This window comes from Brassica rapa, chromosome A05 (assembly GCF_000309985.2).
Source record: "Brassica rapa cultivar Chiifu-401-42 chromosome A05, CAAS_Brap_v3.01, whole genome shotgun sequence".
Lineage (NCBI taxonomy): Eukaryota > Viridiplantae > Streptophyta > Magnoliopsida > Brassicales > Brassicaceae > Brassica > Brassica rapa.
The window spans coordinates 17,019,286-17,037,981 of NC_024799.2; the positions used below are offsets into that span (position 1 = coordinate 17,019,286).

The 18,696-nt window shown below is 34.8% G+C and overlaps 2 protein-coding genes across 2 annotated transcripts; both read left to right on the top strand.

The window, feature by feature from the left end:
• Positions 1–7,488: 7,488 nt before the first annotated feature.
• Positions 7,489–9,151, top strand: LOC103874883. The gene is made up of 4 exons (XM_009153308.2): positions 7,489–8,194; positions 8,239–8,308; positions 8,385–8,484; positions 8,558–9,151. The coding sequence occupies exons 1-4, from the start codon at positions 7,489–7,491 to the stop codon at positions 9,149–9,151; spliced, it is 1,470 nt and encodes a 489-aa protein (XP_009151556.2).
• An 8,273-nt stretch (positions 9,152–17,424) lies between these two features.
• Positions 17,425–18,240, top strand: LOC103874882 (glutathione S-transferase T3-like). Its single transcript, XM_009153306.2, has one exon. The coding sequence runs from the start codon at positions 17,425–17,427 to the stop codon at positions 18,238–18,240; it is 816 nt and encodes a 271-aa protein (XP_009151554.2).
• Positions 18,241–18,696: the final 456 nt, after the last annotated feature.

Sequence of the window (18,696 nt, forward strand, 5' to 3'; positions counted from 1 at the left end):
TCTCCGAAATTTATTTGGAAGAAGTACAGCCGTGGGGGATTCGTAACCGATTTTCTTCGCTTCCTTTTTCCACGAGTAATCTAGGAGTTTTCCGAAAGATATTCGAAACAATTACAGCGGTGAGTTATGTGCCTGATTTGCTGTGCTTCACTTTTTCGCGATTAACCTAGGGATTTTCCGCAAGATATTCGGAAGAAGTACATCTGTGAATTATGTATCTGATTTGTTGTGCTTTCTTTTTCCGTGATTAACCTAGGGTTTTCTCGCGGTTTTGGGGAGAGTAAGTTTTATTTTTTCCGAAAAAAATTCGGAAAACGTGTTTTGGTAAAACTCTTACGCGTTGAGACTTTTTTAGTTCATTTAGCTACTCTTTTGTTATTTCTGGTTTCTCCTGGAGCTCAAGAAGTGTTACGAATAGGGAGCTATTACATTTTCTTTTGTTTTAGTTTTCTTATTAACTTCAATCTCACCATTTTTGGCTGTCTTGGATTTAGTTCTTTAGTGTTTAGGGGTTTTCTAAAAACTAAAATTGCAGCATTTAAGAACGTCATGGCTTTTAAGCAGATACATGTTCAATTATCTTGTAATCAAACATTTATTTAAGTAATGACATTTAAAATTTAACAAAACTAATATGAGAGAGATCTAGACTGCCAGTATGATGGTTTTCGGTTCAAATTTGTCTTCTTAGATCGATTTTTTGGTGAAGTTTTTTTCCTTAATTATAAATATCATTAATATTTAATGAAAGTTCGATATAATGTCTTGTACCTACTGTGCTTGAAATATAGTTTGGATCTAAGAATCCATAAAAAGGTTAAAAAAAAATATTCTTACGAGGGATTATTGGTAGGTGAATTCTCACAAATTTTGAAAATTTTGAGATTCCATTGTTATAGGTTTTTAGATTTCAAAAATCTTAATAGAATTCATTGTTATTGGTTTAAAAAAAAATTAAAATCCATTAAAATCTCTTGTTATTCAAAAAGTTTAGTTATTATTGATTATCTAATTTTAACTAAATCTAGTGTTATCGCCCGAGACCAGCAAACAAAAATTAACATAATCTTTATCTAGACCTTACAGTTGCTTCGCTCATCAATGAAACTTCAAGATCATGGAATTTACAGGTCATTCGGACTCTGGTGGATCCTCAAGATGCAAAAATAATTGAAAGTATACCATTCAAATTCAGACAGCAGATCGAGATGGATGGTATTTTACTATTAATGGGAGATACACGGTTAAATCTGGATACCAAGTAGAATGAGTGTACCTGGATAGAGACAAAATGCTACCAGAGTAAGGTCCTTCGGTAACTCCACTGAAGGCTCACTGCTGGAAGGTACGCTGTCCATCTGTGATGAAACATTTTTTTATGGAAATGGTATCAGGATGTAGGTTAAGAAAAATTTAAGAGAAAGAGGATTATAAGAAGATCCAATCTGTGCACGATGTGGAGCAACCGATGAATCCATAAATCATGTTTTTTTAATGCCAACCAGCGGTTCAGGTTTGGGCACTCTCAAGAATTTCATCGAACCCAAACATATTTCCCACGGAATCATTGTTTGTAAATATGGATCATTTATTTTGGAGGGTTTCTCCAGAATTAGAAGATCATCAAGTTTCTTGGATTTTATGGTACATATGGAAAGGAAGAAACAATAAAGTTTTTAGTAATTTGGATATTGATCTTAGAGATACTCGCAGACTAGCGGAAACGAAGTCCTTACTTTGGGCTGAGGCACAGACTTCACTTGTACATGGAATCGATCAAACTTGATTACAAGTAGCAGCAATAGTACCGTCTATCCCAGTTAGATGGGGTTTTACAGATGGATCATGAAAAATTCAGGAAATTTATTCAGGACAAGGGTGGTATAGAACACTGGAAGGTTATGATGGCTTAATGGGAGTGAGGAATATAAGAGCGAGTCAGTCGCCACTTCACTCGTCGGAGATAGAGGCTCTTATTTGGGCAATAAAATGTATGATGAAACTAAGATAGTTTTATGTTACTTTTACAATGGATTGTTCTCAATTGGTGAAGATAGTTTTGGAACCAGAAGAATGGCTAATATTTGCAAGTTATTTGGAAAACATAAAGCTCCTGAAGACAAGTTTCAATAGCTCAGAGATAATTAATATACCACGAGCGTATAATTCAATGGCAGACAGTCTCGCAACGCAAGAAAACAATCGTCGTTTGACGTTCATATGGATGCAGAGCTACCAGTTTGGTTTGTGGAGTCTATATGAGTCTGTGTATGTTGGTGACAAAAAAAAAACTAAATCTAGTGTTATTGAGAGATGAATTCTATCAATTTTTACTCATAAGACTCAACTTTCAAAATATCATATGTATCCATATGATTTTCAAAATCCATGTGATAAAAAACTAGAAAAAAAAATAGTTATATTTACAAAATATATATTGCACTTTAATCTAAATTTTATGTCTAAAACTATAATTTATTATATTTTATATACTTTTAAATTTTTGAATATATAATTGTTTTTATATTGTTTTATCATTTTGAATATATAGTTATATTTTTATATATTAAAAGAATTTAAAATATTTTTTTTAAATAGCTTCAAAAACATTTTTAAATTTTAAAACAAGCAATGAATACAAATCTATCATGAATATCACAATAAGGCAGATCTATAGTTTGGGGCCAATCCCACAAACCTATCTGAACCATGGATCTAACAGTTGAACTACTCAGACATATCAAATCAATTCATATCAATAGATAAATAGAAACTCATAGAATATATGATAAGAAAATGAAACAAGGAGTTCCAATCACAAGTGATCTTCTCTCCAAATGAAACTTGTAACAAAACTAGGTCTAGAAAAGAAAAGCTCTCCCTGCCGTCAAACACTTAGGCAGTATATATTCTACTAGGTTAAAAACTGGTCAGGGCATTTTGGTAATTTGGCTTGGCCTTGGTCTTTAAGTCTGCTGAATCCAAAATGTCGCGTCTGGTGTCTCGACATCGATCGATGGTACTTGTGTACATCGATCGATATTAATCTTCATCTGTCGAGGCATTTCCTGATATCGATCGTCAGCACTGATGCGCATCGATCGATTATTCTTCCTCTCGTCGACCTCTAAGTGGTCAGCTCGGGTGAAATGTCTTTTATGCTCCAAAATGCTCCAAAGTCATAGCTTTACTCCGAAATGCTCCTGAACCTGAAAACATACCTAGAAGAGTAGAAAACATAGATATATATATATATATATAGTAAAATAATAATATACCATGGATAAAAATGGGTCAAATCCAAGGTATATCAACTCCCCCAGACTTACCCTTTTGCTTGTCCTCAAGCAAAACATACAGGCAGTCTCTCTGAAAGAAGTTTAAAAGTATTTGGGAACTTAAGATTTTAAACACATAGAAATCTTTCCTCAACAATTTTGCAACCACATTTAAAAAGTCCTAATCATAAAAGCACACTATGCAATATCCTAGCTTAGCAACCATTTCTAACATAACACAACTCATCAATTCATGTCTGACATCCCCTCTACTGATTTCATTTCTTAGCATAAATATAAAGTGAATGCTTTACCTTGGGAGTATCGATCACAGGATGCAAGGATTTCAGACAGGTATCTGGAGCTGCAGGTAAAAGTTAGTTCCTAGTTTCTCTCTCTCTAAATTTCTCTCTTGAGTCAAAGTCTGCTTCCATTGCAGGATCAGTGACAAAGATTGGACAGGCTTCCATGAATCAAAACTTAATGGTGGTTGCCACCAAGTTCTGTTCACTTCTTTTTGACCTATATCTAAGAGTTCTTTGCGAAAGCGAGCCTTGAAGATTGCCGCCTCCAAGTCCCGTTTCGAACTCTTTTATTTGAGTCTTTATGAATTAAGCCTTAATGGTTTTAGCCACCAAGTCCTGTTCAGACTCATCCTAATTAAACAATAGATCTTACTTACTCTTTTTTTTTATTATTATTTTTTTATTGCTATTTTTTTTACATATACTCTATAACTAATCTAGGGTCGAAATCTAGAGAGAGAAAATGTAATAAATAATCTAAACCAGGCGTTACCTTCCAGACCTATCTGAAGAATTCGATCCCATGTATACCAAGCCCCAAGACAAGCGGTTATGTCAGGTTTAGTGTTGGAAATCAGCTTTGGTTACTTCATACGGTTCAAGGCAAGTGTGTAGTTGATAGGTTGATCTGCTTTAGCATCTTTAGTGCTACCTGCAATCAGTAAATCTAAAATGGTGCTAAAGATTTGTTAGATATCAATATAAGATTATAGTCCATATTTTCGATAGCTAAGCATAATTTATTTGAAATTCCTTTTTACGTAAGAATAAAATAAATTATATCAGTAAATCTCCCTCCAGACTTAAATTACACTGTCCCAGTGTAACTTAGCCGGAGTTATGATGAAAAGTGTATGATGTACGAAATGTAACAAGTAGGTAAGATACATCTGACCGGATTAAATATGGATCGATGGGTATGTGTTACATCGATCGCCGTGTGGTTGCCTTTGTCGAACGATGTCGACGTCTCGTCGTCGGTCGATATTCAAGTCCTCCTACTTGGTTCTCCTAAATCTGAAAGAGATAAAACGAAAGAAATCAAATGCTAGCTAATAAAACCTAAGTAAAATACCTAATAGTGGGTTGCCTCCCACTCAGCGCTTGGTTATAGTCATTTAGCTTGACTGTGGTAGTGATTGGCTATTGGGTGGAGAAGCAGCTGCTTGTTGGAAAGCAAACATCCACGTCATCTCTGCGCATTCTGAACCAAGATGCAATGAAACTTCTTGTGGCCTCATCATTTCTTGTCCATTTGTCATCCATCTTCCCAAGTACATTGGAGATGTTCTGTAGCCTTTCTTGAATGTTGTCAATGCTGACCTGGTGCCAGCCTATGTTGTCATAGGCGTATGCTGAAAGATCTGCCAGTTCCTTTTGCATTGACTCTACTGTCTTGTGTATCAGCTGCTCGCCGATTGGTATAGACTCGGCGTCGATCGATGCGATTATGTGTTTGTTCGTCGATCTCGGTGAGTTGCCGTCGATCGATTTCGCTTTTGTCCTGTCGATCGATGCTGATATCTGGTGTTGAGCTGCGAGTTGCCTCTGAATGGCTTTGACTTCTTTATGTAGCCATTCTGCGTGGTTGTCTAGTCCACTGATTTTGTTGTCGAATGGAAAGTATATGTCATCGCAGCGTTTGTCAAGTCGTTCCTCCATGGTGTCTAGAGCAGTGTAGATCTTGGATGTGATCTTGTCAACTTTTGCTACTGTGTAAGGAAGTAACTCCACAGGTTTCTTGCCATCGATCCAGGGTCCTCTTAGCCTGTTGATCGATGCTGATTTTACCTGCAAAAAACTTTGATTAGTAATGTTCTCAATATCCTTTTGGGCATCAAGTAATTGACTAGATAATTTGTTTAAATATGTCATGACTGGTGATATAAAACGGCAATGCATATCCTCGTAAGTCCTCAGCCTCTCATTCATTGCTGAGACTTTGGCGTCGAGCGATGTGAAGGTGCACATGTCGATCGATGTGGCTGGATGTTTGTCCTTCTTGCGAATGGTGTCCAGATCTTGCTGTAGTAGCTCGATTTTAGTGCTTAGCCAGTCCACGTTGTTGTTGAGAGGACAGTAAACGTCGTTTATCCTCGTGTCGATGTATGAGACTTCCCATTCATCCATGTGTTGTGTTGAACATTGCGGTTCTGCAAGGATCTTAGCTGTAGGAAGACTGACGTCGATCGATGTTGTACGTGGTGCGTCGATCGATGCTGAGGTCGTAGCTTCCTTCTCAAGTTGCTGACGTAAACTTTCAATTTCTGTCCTCATTTCTGCCATACATCTGAAAAGCTCATTGTAGCCTTTATCCAAAGGCTGGTGTGTTTCATCTACCAGTGTTCTGAGCTCCTCTCCCAGTTTCTCCTGAGCTCCACAAATACCAAACACCATTTCATCGATTTCTTCTTTGGTGTAGAGTTCTGGTGCCAGTCTTGTGAATGTGAAGGAAGTGGCATGTTCTGGAAGACAGATGTGACTCTCTTCAAAAAGAGATGCTCTTTCCAGTATTTTCCTGATGTTGTCCACAAAAATTCTAAAAACAAAATTCCCCCACAAAAATTCCCAAATATTTTTTTTAAAAAATGGCGGATGGCGGTAATATTTACGAGTTACAGAGTTGGATATATTCCCATAAAGATTCAGAAGGGAGAGTGACGAATGCATTTCTGAGCGGAATAGAGACGTTCATGTACCAAGCGGGATCTACACAGCTCACGTAGGAAAGTGGTACGATGTTCTGTCCTTGTCAGAAATGTAAGAATTCAAAATTTACATGTAGTGAAACTGTATGGAAGTATTTAGTAAACCGGGGATTTACACCACAATATTATATTTGGTATCAACACGGAGAGGGTTATGGTGGAAATGAAGCTAGTAGTAGTAATAATACTTTTGGGGATGCGGGTAATAATGAAAAACCGAATCATTTGCATAATGAATATAATTACCATCAAGAAGAGTAGATGGTAGATCATGATAGGGTTCAAGACATGATTACTGATGCATTTTTAGAAACAACTACAACAATAGTTGATGGAACTGAAAATGTAGAAGAACTTAATTTGGATGCAAAAGGTTTTATGAAATGCTAGATGCTGCAAATCAACCAATCTACACTGGTTGTAGAAAAGGTCTCTCTAAATTATCTCTAGCAGTTAGGATGATGAATATTAAGACGAATCATAATTTACCTGAAAATTGCATGGATGCATGGACAGAGTTGTTTAAAGAGTATTTGCCAGAAGACAATGTGTCTGCTGAATCTTATTATGAGATTCAGAAATTGGTTTATATTCTTAGGTTACCTTCGGAGATGAAAGATATTTGCATCGACAACTGCATGATCTACTGGAAAGATGATGAGAAGCTAGAAGAGTGTCGATTCTGCAAGAAACCACGATTCAAACCGCAAGGACGTGGGAAGAATATGGTACCGTACTAAAGGATGTGGTACCTACCAATTACAGACAGGTTGAAAAGGTTATATCAATCTGAGAAGACTGCTGCATCGATGAGGTGGCATGCCAAACATGTCCAGAGGGATGGTGAGGTCGGTCATCCATCAGATGCAAGAGCGCGGAAACATTTCAACAAGGTACACCCAGATTTCAGTAGAAATATTTGGAATGTCTATCTTGGGTTATACACCGATGGATTTAGTCCATTCGGAATGACTGGGAGACAATATTCTTTGTGGTCAGTCATTCTTACGCCGTACAATCTGTAGCCGGAAAATGTGCATGGAATAAGAATTTCTATTCTTAACCATATTAATCCCTAGGCCGAAGCATCCAAAACAGTCGTTAGATGTTTTTCTTCAACCATTGATACAAGAGCTAAATGAGTTGTGGTCAGACGGGCTGAGGGCGTATGATTGTTCGTTGAAAAACAATTTTACGATGCAAGCAGTTCTGCTGTGGACGATAAGTGACTTTCCTGCTTATGGGATGTTGTCTGGTTGGACAACACATGAAAGATTATCTTGTCCACATTTTCTTGGATCGATTGATGCTTTTCAACTGAAGAGTGGTAGGAAGAGTTGTTGGTTTGATTGTCATCGTCGCTTTCTCCTCATTTCTCATCCGTACAGAAGAAATAAGACATTGTTTAGATACAAAAGAGTTGTGAGAGACAGTTCTCCTCCATATCTCACCGGCCAACAGATCGAAGCGGACATTGATTATTACGGAGCTCAGAAAACAGTTAAGTGTGGAGGAAACTGGCATGTTCCTGGAAATATACATGATGGGTATGGTGTAGCGCAAAATTGGCATAAGAAGAGTATATTTTGGGAGCTGCCTTACTGGAAGGATCTTCTTATATGTCACAACCTGGATGTGATGCATATAGAGAAGAACTTTTTCGACAACATAATGAATACAATACTGAACGTCCCTGGGAAGACAAAAGATAACAAGAATTCAAGGATGGACTTACCAGATATCTGCTCAAGAAGTAAGTTACATATCAAGAGCAATGGCAACGTTCATGTTCCTATTTTTCGGTTGTCATCAGAAGCCAAAACAACTTTGTTTGACTGGGTTGCATCAGAAGTTAAGTTCCCTAATGGTTATGTTTCTAATATGTCAAGATGTGTTGAACGAGGTCAAAAGTTCTCAGGAATGAAGAGTTATGATTGTCATGTGAAGAAAATAAGCATAGTGCCCACACTTATATTTTGCTCAACTGCGAGGATGCAATAATCCGTTCCTTTGAGAGGTAAATATTCTTGTGAATGTTAATTATATGAAAAATGTTAATTATATATGCTCTAATGCATTCATTTTATTTGCAGCATGTTTGTATCTCAAGTTGAAGAAGCACCACCAGGAATATCCTCAACTGAGGTTGACGCACGGAAAGATAATCACTTTGTCAAGCGGTTAAAATCACAAGTATATATATATATATATATCTCATTTTAGCATTGATGCTATAAGATAATTTTAATGGTGATGCTTTTTGTAGGTTGATTATGACAATCCATATTACCCCATATGGTTACACGATTTGATCCAAGGTCCATTAGCAAAGGTCACCACATCACCTATGTATCTAACACGAGGTTTTACCTTTTACACATACGAGTATGGGAGACATCGGGCAACAAGTAACTACAGAATATGTGTGAAAGGCGAAATATACTTTTATGGGATCCTGCAGAAGATTATTGAAATCGAATTTCTGAGTTTATTAAAGCTAAAATGCGTCCTCTTCAAATGTGAATGGTTCGACTCTGTTATGAGCCGAGGTGTTCGGGTTAACAAATTTGGTGTTGTGGATGTCAATTCTGGGAGAAGATACAACAAGTTCGAGCCTTTCATCCTAGCTTCTCAAGCCGAGCAAGTTAGCTTCCTTCCATACCCTCGCCTTCGCAGTTCTGGGATAAACTGGTTAGCTGTTATAAAAATTACACCTCGTGGACGAATTGTTGCTGGAAAAAAACCACATTTGCAAGAAGAAGACGCTATCAATGAAGTTGATGTACCTGATCAACAACTTAATGAAATCCTTCTATCGATCCGGAAAACCAACAATATGAAGATCTTCCCGAAGATGTGACAGATGAAGCACATGAAGACGAGCTCGATGGAAGCGACGATGATCATTTAACTGATCTTGATGAGAACGAAAACGATTCAGAATGATGTAATCTATGTAACAAATGTTGTTTTTTTTTTCTTTTTCATTTTCACATTTTAATGTATGTGTATCAAAAAGTTGTGTTTACATAATATGTTTTAAAAAAAAATTTTAATTTGGAGTTTAGGGTTTAAGTTGGATAAAGAGGAAGAAGATGTAAAGAAGAAGAGATGATGTTATAAGATAAGTAACTTTGGGGTTTAGGTTTTCTGGTTTCAGGGTTTAGGGTTAAGACTCGTAAAGTCGTCGTAAACAAAAAACACGGGCCTGGTAAATTCGTCGTAACCTGGTCAACGTAAATTCGTCGTAAACATGGTCCACGTAAATTCGTCGTAGCCTTAAAAATACGGGCCTGATAAATTCGTCGTAAATGAAAAAACGCGGACCTGATAATTTCGTCGTAAATGAAAAAACGCGGACCTGGTAATTTCGTCGTAACTTTACGACGACTTTACGAGGAATGCCTTTTCTTATATATAGGCGACGCCTCAGAACGAGCATATCTTGTTCATTCCTCCCAAATCCCTCTCCACTCCTCTTAAGGTAACCTCTCCCTCTCTCTAATTTTTTTTTAAACATTGTTTAGTTTTGGGTGGTTAGTATAGGTAATTAGCCTAAGTGGTTAGTATAGGTAATTAGTTTAAGTGGTTAGTATAAATATTTAGTTTAGGTGATTAGTTAAGTATCGGAATAATATTTTTTAATTATGTTGTTATTGATAAAACTAACTGTAATTTTTTATAAAATTTAGATGGGTCCTAGAAGAAAGCTAGCAACACCTACTTACTCGCAGATGTTTCATGATGGTATTGGGACATCTTCTTCTGGTCCATCATCTTCGGAGGCAGTTCCGGGCTCTCAGACATCCCAGAGAGTTTCTTGGAGTCCTCCTCCTCATGCACCTCATATGCCTCCACCTCCTCCTCCTCCAGCCGCTGCACCTCAGCCTGTCCCAGCAGGTGCAGTTCATCCAGATTTGTGTGTGCCTCCATGTGCTCCATACTCGAGATATACAGTAGAGGATTTGTTCGCCCAGCCTGGACGAGAGGGCTTGGATGTTCTGGATCTCGATAGACCACCCGGAACTTATTGGTAACTTGTTATTTTTTAGTACATTAAATTTTAAATTTTTTTTCTCTAAAAATTAGGTTATCTTTTCAGGTTTGGAGCCAACAACCGTTCGGAGCGTGTCGGAGATAATCAAGGGCTACTACGACGGAGCCTACCCGAATTGGAGCAAGACTCCATACCACGTTAAGATGAATTGGTTTAAATATTTTGCGCTAATTTTGTTTTTTAAACATCTAACTAGATCTTGACCTGCGCTACAAAGTGCAGGTATATTGTTTGTTTTGTTTTTTTGGTATATTTTTTATAAATAGCTTAAAATGAATATCACCTCGTTCGTAGTTGAACAAAAAAAAAGAATATCACCCGTTCCACATTCATAAAATCAGTTAAATGTAAAAAGCAGTTAAATGAAATAGGTATGTGTTTTGCTCGTAGGAAGCAACAAACATATCAATATACAATTTAGTTATCAGTATTATTTAGTATATGAACTTTAAGATTTTTAAAATAATTTAAATGGGTTATTCGAACCAGAACTAAAATTTAAAAATATCTGAAAAAGGCTAAAATATTAAACTCCTAAAACCTAAAATCTGAATTAGATCCTAACCAAATCGGAATGAGTACTCGAATGGCCACCCCTAATTTCTATATAAGATATTGTATAGGTTTATACACATTTATCTAGAACCAAAAAAACTAAAACCAAATGTAAACCTAATTCATAAATAATCAAGTGAATCATATATCTCTGGAACCAAAAAATTTAATTGAACCGGAACCAAACCGCTAAAAATAAGTATCCAAAATTTTAAAATAAAATTATATACCCACAAATATTAATTATACTTAATTTCTAAATATTTAAATATACTAAAAATAATATTTATTAACAAAATTACCCGAATATTTTTATCCATAAATTTAAAATTATCCAAATTATTTGATATTTTTATTCAAGCCGTCCGATATTTAAAGCTGGTATAATTATTTATTTATTTGTAAACATAGTTATTGATACTATGATTATAAATGCTATTAATTGTTATTGATAATGTATATACAGAATGGTATCAGGCATGGGAAAATCAAAGTATTTAATAGATGAATTGGTTGCTGTCAATGATTGTAGTCGAATACTTTTTCCACTCAAAGTAATGCATCCCGAAATTATAGGAAGTAAATGGAAGAGGAGGTTTTTTTTCTTTTTCATTGGGAGGTTATAAAATACCAAGGGAAGAGGAGGTTATAATATATATACATGTTATGGCAGTTAAATTTTTAAGAAAGTGGGTTATAAATAATTGGACCAAACAAATATCAAATGGTCATGCTGCAGAATTAATAGAATAGACTAAGCGCGGGTTTTTTGGATTATATTATTATACAAAGTCTTATTATATTGAAAATATAATTTTTAAGTTTATTTGATATTCTATATGTACACTTTTACGTAAATTTCTTTTAGGCATGAGAATTATATCCGGATAAAAAAAAAACCAAACCGACCCGAAAATATAGGTTTAGTTCAGGTCCAGAGAAGATAACCTATTGCAGATTTTTTTGGACCCGCAGGTTTTTGTTTGAGTCCAGGTCCTACCCTAGACCCGATCATAAATATGTTGTGTTTATTAGGTATATTTGGATATTTTGAATATGTTTCCAGCATTATGGATATTTTTTTTAGGTTTTTGGTTTACGATTATAGTTTTTGATTTCAGGTAAATTTTCAAATTAAAAATTTTTTTTGGGTATTTGGATAAAATTTTGCGTATTTTCAGTTGAGTGATAGATTTTGAATTTTTAGGTATTTGAATTTTTTTTGGGATTTTGTTTGGAGTTTCAAGTACTTTTCGTGTTTCAGATATTTTTCAGATTTTTTAGATATTTCGAATTTTATTAGGATCCTAAATACCCGAATATATGTGGCTCCATTACGTCCATATAGGATCCAACAACCTTTTGATATAGATTTTTAATGTTATTGTACAAAAACATGGTTCATGAAATATTTTTAGAAAACTCATTTTTAAATATGGAAATATCTATCAAACTATAGACGGTTGAAAGTTTAGTATATAATATGAGATTTTAGTAGAAAATTTTATATATGATATGATTACGTTATTATAAAGGAAAGAGGAAGTTCGAATGTACACATATATGTCGTGTAACTTCTCTTACTTTAAATCATATATTATATGATAAAAGTGATAATATAAAACATTAGTTTCAATGCTTTTATGATTTTTTTTGTCATCAATTTTATCAGACTCATATTGACTCTGTGAACCACATTGGGAGATATTGATCCATGTGAACTACAAAAGACGTTTCTTTCCTAGCGCTTCTAGCTAAGCTATCTGCCTTCTTGTTCTGTGTTCTATGCTTTTATGATTAAAAGTCAAAAAAGGTAAATATAGTAATAGTAATGATTAAGATTTAGGAGTGATATTTGAATAAATAAAGAAATTGAATAAATTATTGTTAGTCTAAATTTAAGGTAAGACAAAAAAAAAATGAGTTAAATGAAAGGGTTTAAACAACTTTCATATGTAGATTTTTTGAAGACTCCTTCTCTTTTAATAGTGTTGATTAAATATTTATATCTAATTAATTATTTATTTTAATTCTTTTAAAATTTTGTTTGTTTCAGCAAAGGTGGCACTGGTCCTTGGGAATCACCAAGAGGGTGAAGAAGGAATTCATTGCAAAGGAAAAGATCCGCCTTTGCAACACTGTCTCCGATTGGAAGGACAAGTGGGAGATCTAGGGTTATGAAGGAAAGCCCACCGAGCTTACGAAGGATGTATGGGATGATCTTATCGCCTTTTGGAAGCTACCCTCTTCTACCCGTAAGGCGAACTCGTGCTCCGCTTCCCAAGGAACGAAAGACAAAGATGGTTATTTGCCCATGGTTCACAGAACTGGACAAAAGTCTCACGCTGGAATCCGTAAGTTTGTTTCTAATATTTATTTTAAATTCCTTAATTAATTTTAATTTTAATATTTAATTTAATTTAATTGTTTTTTGTAGTATGAGAAGACGGGAGTCTTACCATCTATGTCTGATCTATTCAAGATGACTCACGTCACATCAGACGGGATTTTTGTGGATCCGGTATCCGAGAAACTCTTCAACGCATTGGCTTCTCAGATTGAAGAGTGGGAGACGCAATTAACCCAGCAGTCTCCCGATGGATTACCCGTCAAACTGACGACCGAAAAGGTCGACATGATCTTCGAAGAGGTAAAAAATTATAATTTTATTTAAATAATAATAAATTTTAACTATATTAATATGTTTTATAGGTGGCCCCTAGAAAGAAGGGATGGATAGTGGGCATCGGTTCTGTTAACAAAGTTGCTAAGGAAACTTCTTCATATGCTTCGAGACGGGATGAAGAGAACTCTCAAATGAGAGTTCGGATGGATAGCCAGCATGATCGTTTAGACTCTTTTGAAGATATGCTGGATGTGATGGCGGTGGGAAACCCGACTTTGCAGAGAGCATTAAATGAGAGGTGAGCAGCTCTCGGGATGCCAATACAGAATCCCGAAGATGCCGATCCAGACCGTTCTCAATTGAGCATCGCCACCGACTACTTCGATAATATGTAGTAGCTTTTTTATTTGTTTCCTTTTGTATTATGAATTTAAATATTATGTTATGACTTTTAAATAGTTTTTAAATAGATGTTTTGATTTTCATTTTTCATTTTATATTTAAAATTCTTAAAATTTCGAATATTAAATAATATTTTTATTTTATATTAAATGGTAAGAAACAATGTAAATTCGTTGTAAACTTTACATGGATTTTACAACAAAATCCTCGTAACATCGTCGTAAGGTTTACGTGGAGCTTACATGGGCAGCGTTGTAAAATCTTCGTAAAGATTACATGAAGTTTACATCGAAATAATACAAGTACTTTACGATGAAGTATTACGTCTCGTTTACGACAAAATGTTTTTTTCCGTTTTACAAGGAAAACTTTCCTCGTAAACATTACCACGTCTTCACGATGAAACCTTCGTAGGACGTTTAACAACGAAACAGTTTTCGATTAATTCGTCGTAACACTTTTTTTACAATGAATAAACAAGGAATATTGTCCTCGTAAAATATATATTTTCTTGTAGTGTAATCATGCTCTAACGATCTTGGATTTAACTCTTGTTTTTGTTGTTAAACCTCTTTTGTTGATTCTATTATTATTTTTTCACGTGGTCACCATGTAATATCTTTTTATTTACAAGATTATATTCTAAATAGCATGTGGGAGTACTCTTAATTAGCTGTCCTTGCGAGATATAGATAAAATATTCAATTTTACAGTGATATCTTTTAAATTAGACCAGAAAGGTCGACAACATGAGCATTTGGGTCACACTGTTTTAATTTCAAACAAAACAGTAACTGATTTTATTCTTTCTGTAGTGATGCTAGTTAATGGATTTATTAGTACCATCCAAAATAACATATGTTCCCCATGTCAATTTTCTTAATTTTGTCAAAGTACACATAATACTAAAAGTATAAAAGGATAAGGAAATGCATAAATGAAACAACGTAAACTGCAAAAGTATTTTTACTAATATACAATTAGCATATTATCATGGTAGTACTGTTCACGATTGTCAACAGCTTTTACACAATGATAAAACTCTTGAAAATTTACTCCATTGTTAGGTGTTACATCTTTGTTGCGGGTATTCACCGCAAACTCACACAGTTCTATCATAAATTTCTCATTAGCGGTGATCCACCCGGGCTTGAGGAAGAAATGTAACTTGCCGGATGCGTACCGAATGATTTTATAATCCGAATATTGAGATTCTATATGTCCTAGCAAGCTGCACAGTATTTATATGGGATTGACTTTTTGCTCCCACCTTTCTTTGTTTTGTACGAGCGAAGCCATGTTCCTTTCGCATCGAGATACGACTGTAACTTACGACAAAAATATTGTTTGTTTCGTTGTTGTAGGTTCTACGATTTGTAACATGCGACTATAATCTGCGACATGCGACTAAATGTTGTTTGTTTTATGGTTACAAATGCCAAAAAAAAAACTTTTCAGTCTCTAATTTTTGTACTGACTTAAAATTACGATTTGAGATTAATCGCGAATAATCTGCGATCGCAACCTATGACATGATCACGCGATCAGTCCCCCGACAGCGAAACGAACAACATGTGACTTGCGATTGGTCTTACGTTACAGTCGTAGGTCAATGCGGCTTATAAACGAACATTGAAACATTCCTCAGTTTTTTTCACAAGAAAAAAAAAACACTCCTCGAATGGTTTACGTGTTCTTGTTCCACATTTGAATCTTCTTTTACTCGGACCTCGTAGGTCACAATCGCTGGTCGATTCGACTTACAAATGAACATGAAAAGAGTCTTCGTTTCTTTTACAACAAAAAACACTCCTCGAACGGTTCACGTGTTCTTATCCCACATTTGAATTTCTTATTACTCGGACCCGAGACTGTTGAATCTTTAATGATTTTTTTACATCTAGAGACACTTTCTTACATTCAAATTACACTACAAGACACTTATCACTTGTGACATACTTTTATGACCCTAAACTAAATAGAATCTCTTTCCTCTTCTTATTTCATTTTATTATTTTTCTTATTCTACTTTATGTATTTATTTACTTTTATCTCAAGTTATAAAATATATTAAACAAAAATAATTATCATAATAAACTATATATAAAATTTTCTATCTTTTAAGATCCATGTTCATATATATATATATATTACATATATTAATGTGTAAACAAAGTGTGGACGTGGACACCAAAGCGTGGATAACATAATTATAAATTAGTTGTGGACCTGAACATCTTAACAAAATTATAAACTAGTTGTGGACATGGACAATATTCTTTCGATTCCATTCATCATCTCAAGATCTAAATTCAACTCTAATCAAAATTACATCCATCCAGATCATAACAAAGCGCAAATTCCGTAGATCAGAAATCTCTGACATGCAAGATTTATTACTCTCCGACAACAGGTAAACACTTCTTCGATTTTTCTCTTCGCTCATACTCACAATATCATCTCTTTCTCATCTTGATTGAAGTTTAATTGCAGATAATTTATCAATTGAACTGAAGAAGCCAAGTGTTTGTATCAGAGATAACAGAGTTCTTGTCCACGTTTTATGGTATAATTTTAGTAACATGAGGCTATGTCCACGTATTGTTGTATAGTTTTATGGAATCAAAACATAGAGTTTGTCCATGTTATCCACTATAAACACATTAACATCACATATCCACGCATTACTCATCACTCATCCACACATCACCCGTCCAGAAATCACCCAACCGCGCATCACTCGTCCACAAATCACTCATCCACAAGTGTCAATTTCATTAAGGGCAAAATTATCCACAATCTGTTGCTGATCCACAACAAAGTGTGTCACATGTAAGAATAGTCTCTAAATATAATAGAAAGTCAAAAAGTGTTTCTTAGTGTAATCAACTCTAATCTAATATGACGTAAATTATGTGACAAAAGTTACAAAAAATAAATATACTACAATGTAACAAAATTATGTGACGTAAAAAGGACGCATCACATTGATGTCGTATGAGCTTTACATAAGCTAATCAAAAGCCACTAACGAGATTTTGTTGGATGGCTCGTCGTATATGATCCATATATATTAATGTAAAGTCGCATCGACTAAGACCAAGTGCAATGGCGTGTTGAAAATATTAATTCAACAGTTGACCAGATGCAGTGGTGTGTTTAATAATGCGTTTAAAATGACCTGGCACACAACTAGCTGAAAAAATTAAACCCGTTGAGAGGGAGAGAGACAGTCCGATGTGGCGTAGTTCCATTGGCCAAAGAGAAAGTGGTTCTGGCGACTTTTCTTTGATTGGTTGTGTTTTAGTTTTTTTTTTCTCTTCTACATTATTTATTCAATTATTGTATATTAAAAAAAAATTATATCAAAATTTATCATTTTTCATACTCTATAAATAGAGAATTGTTTCATTAGATTTGGACACAGAAAAAAAAAATCATCATTAGCCTCTTACAACTCTAGTTTCTATATTTTTCTATCTTCTTTGAAAAAATGGATCCCAACCAAAACTCTTCTAATAATATCCAAAACCCTTCAAACAACCCTTTTAACTATCCGAATCCCAACAACTATCCATTCCAAAATCCGTTTCCTAACCCCAACCAACCCCAAAACATACCAAATTATGGTTTTCCACCAAGTTTTTTCACGCCGTCGGCTGTTCCAAACTACCATCCATATTATGGTTCGTCGATGTCATATTCATCTCAACCACCCACTTATTCTTCTACTCCAACGGATAAGGAAATTGCTTCGAATGTTGGAGCAACTGAATTTCTCGAGTTTTCTACACAAATGACTCTTGGTGGTATAAGTGGGGTTAATAAAGCAACTCTTGGTGCAGACAGTTCAGCCTCTGCTACCCGAAAAAGCGTGAAATGGACAACTGAGCAAAATTTGGTGCTATTGAATGGATATATCAAATATGGAACAAACATCGTTGTTGGCAGAAACCAGAAAAGTGAATCATTTTGGGGCAAAATTGCTGAGTATTGTAATGAGCATTGCTCATTTGATCCTCCGCGTGGTGAAGTTTCATGCAGAAATCATTACAACTACATGAACCAAAAATTGTCAAAATGGATTGGCGCTTACGATAACGCTAAGCGTATGCAACAAAGTGGGTGGTCGGAGCAAGATGTATTGGCGAAAGCGCAAGAAATCTATTCAGGTGGTGGTACCGGAAATTTCAATTTAATGAAAGAATGGATCGCTGTCCGTGATCAACCACGTTATTGTAGTCAAGTTGGAGGGAATAGTGGCGAAATGTACCACATCCATGCGAATGTTAGAATGTTCCGTGGTTAGAAATATTTTTAAGTTTGTGAGTTAAGTTTATTGTACTAATTATTCTATGTGTGTTTTATTATTTGTGTTGTATGCTTATTAATATATTGTACTGAATTTTAAGTTGTTGTAATTCTATTTTTTTTACTAATATCTCTTTTTATTTTTTATATTTAATAATTGATATTTTTATTGAAATTATAAAATTAAACATAAATTAATTAATCATTTATATAGCTTTTAAATATTGTAATTTAGTTTAAACTAATAATTATTAATAATATGTAACTACAAAACAAAAAATGTAAAACAAAACAAAAATGTGGAAAATAAAAATGGTAGGGTAGGGTGTTGAATTTTATTAAACAAACCATTGTAGAATATAGAAAATGAGTGGGTGTTGAATTATTAAGCGGAAGAGAGAGAAACTGATGTAGAAGAAATAGAAGATGAAGTGGAGGGTGTTGTGTGTTGAAT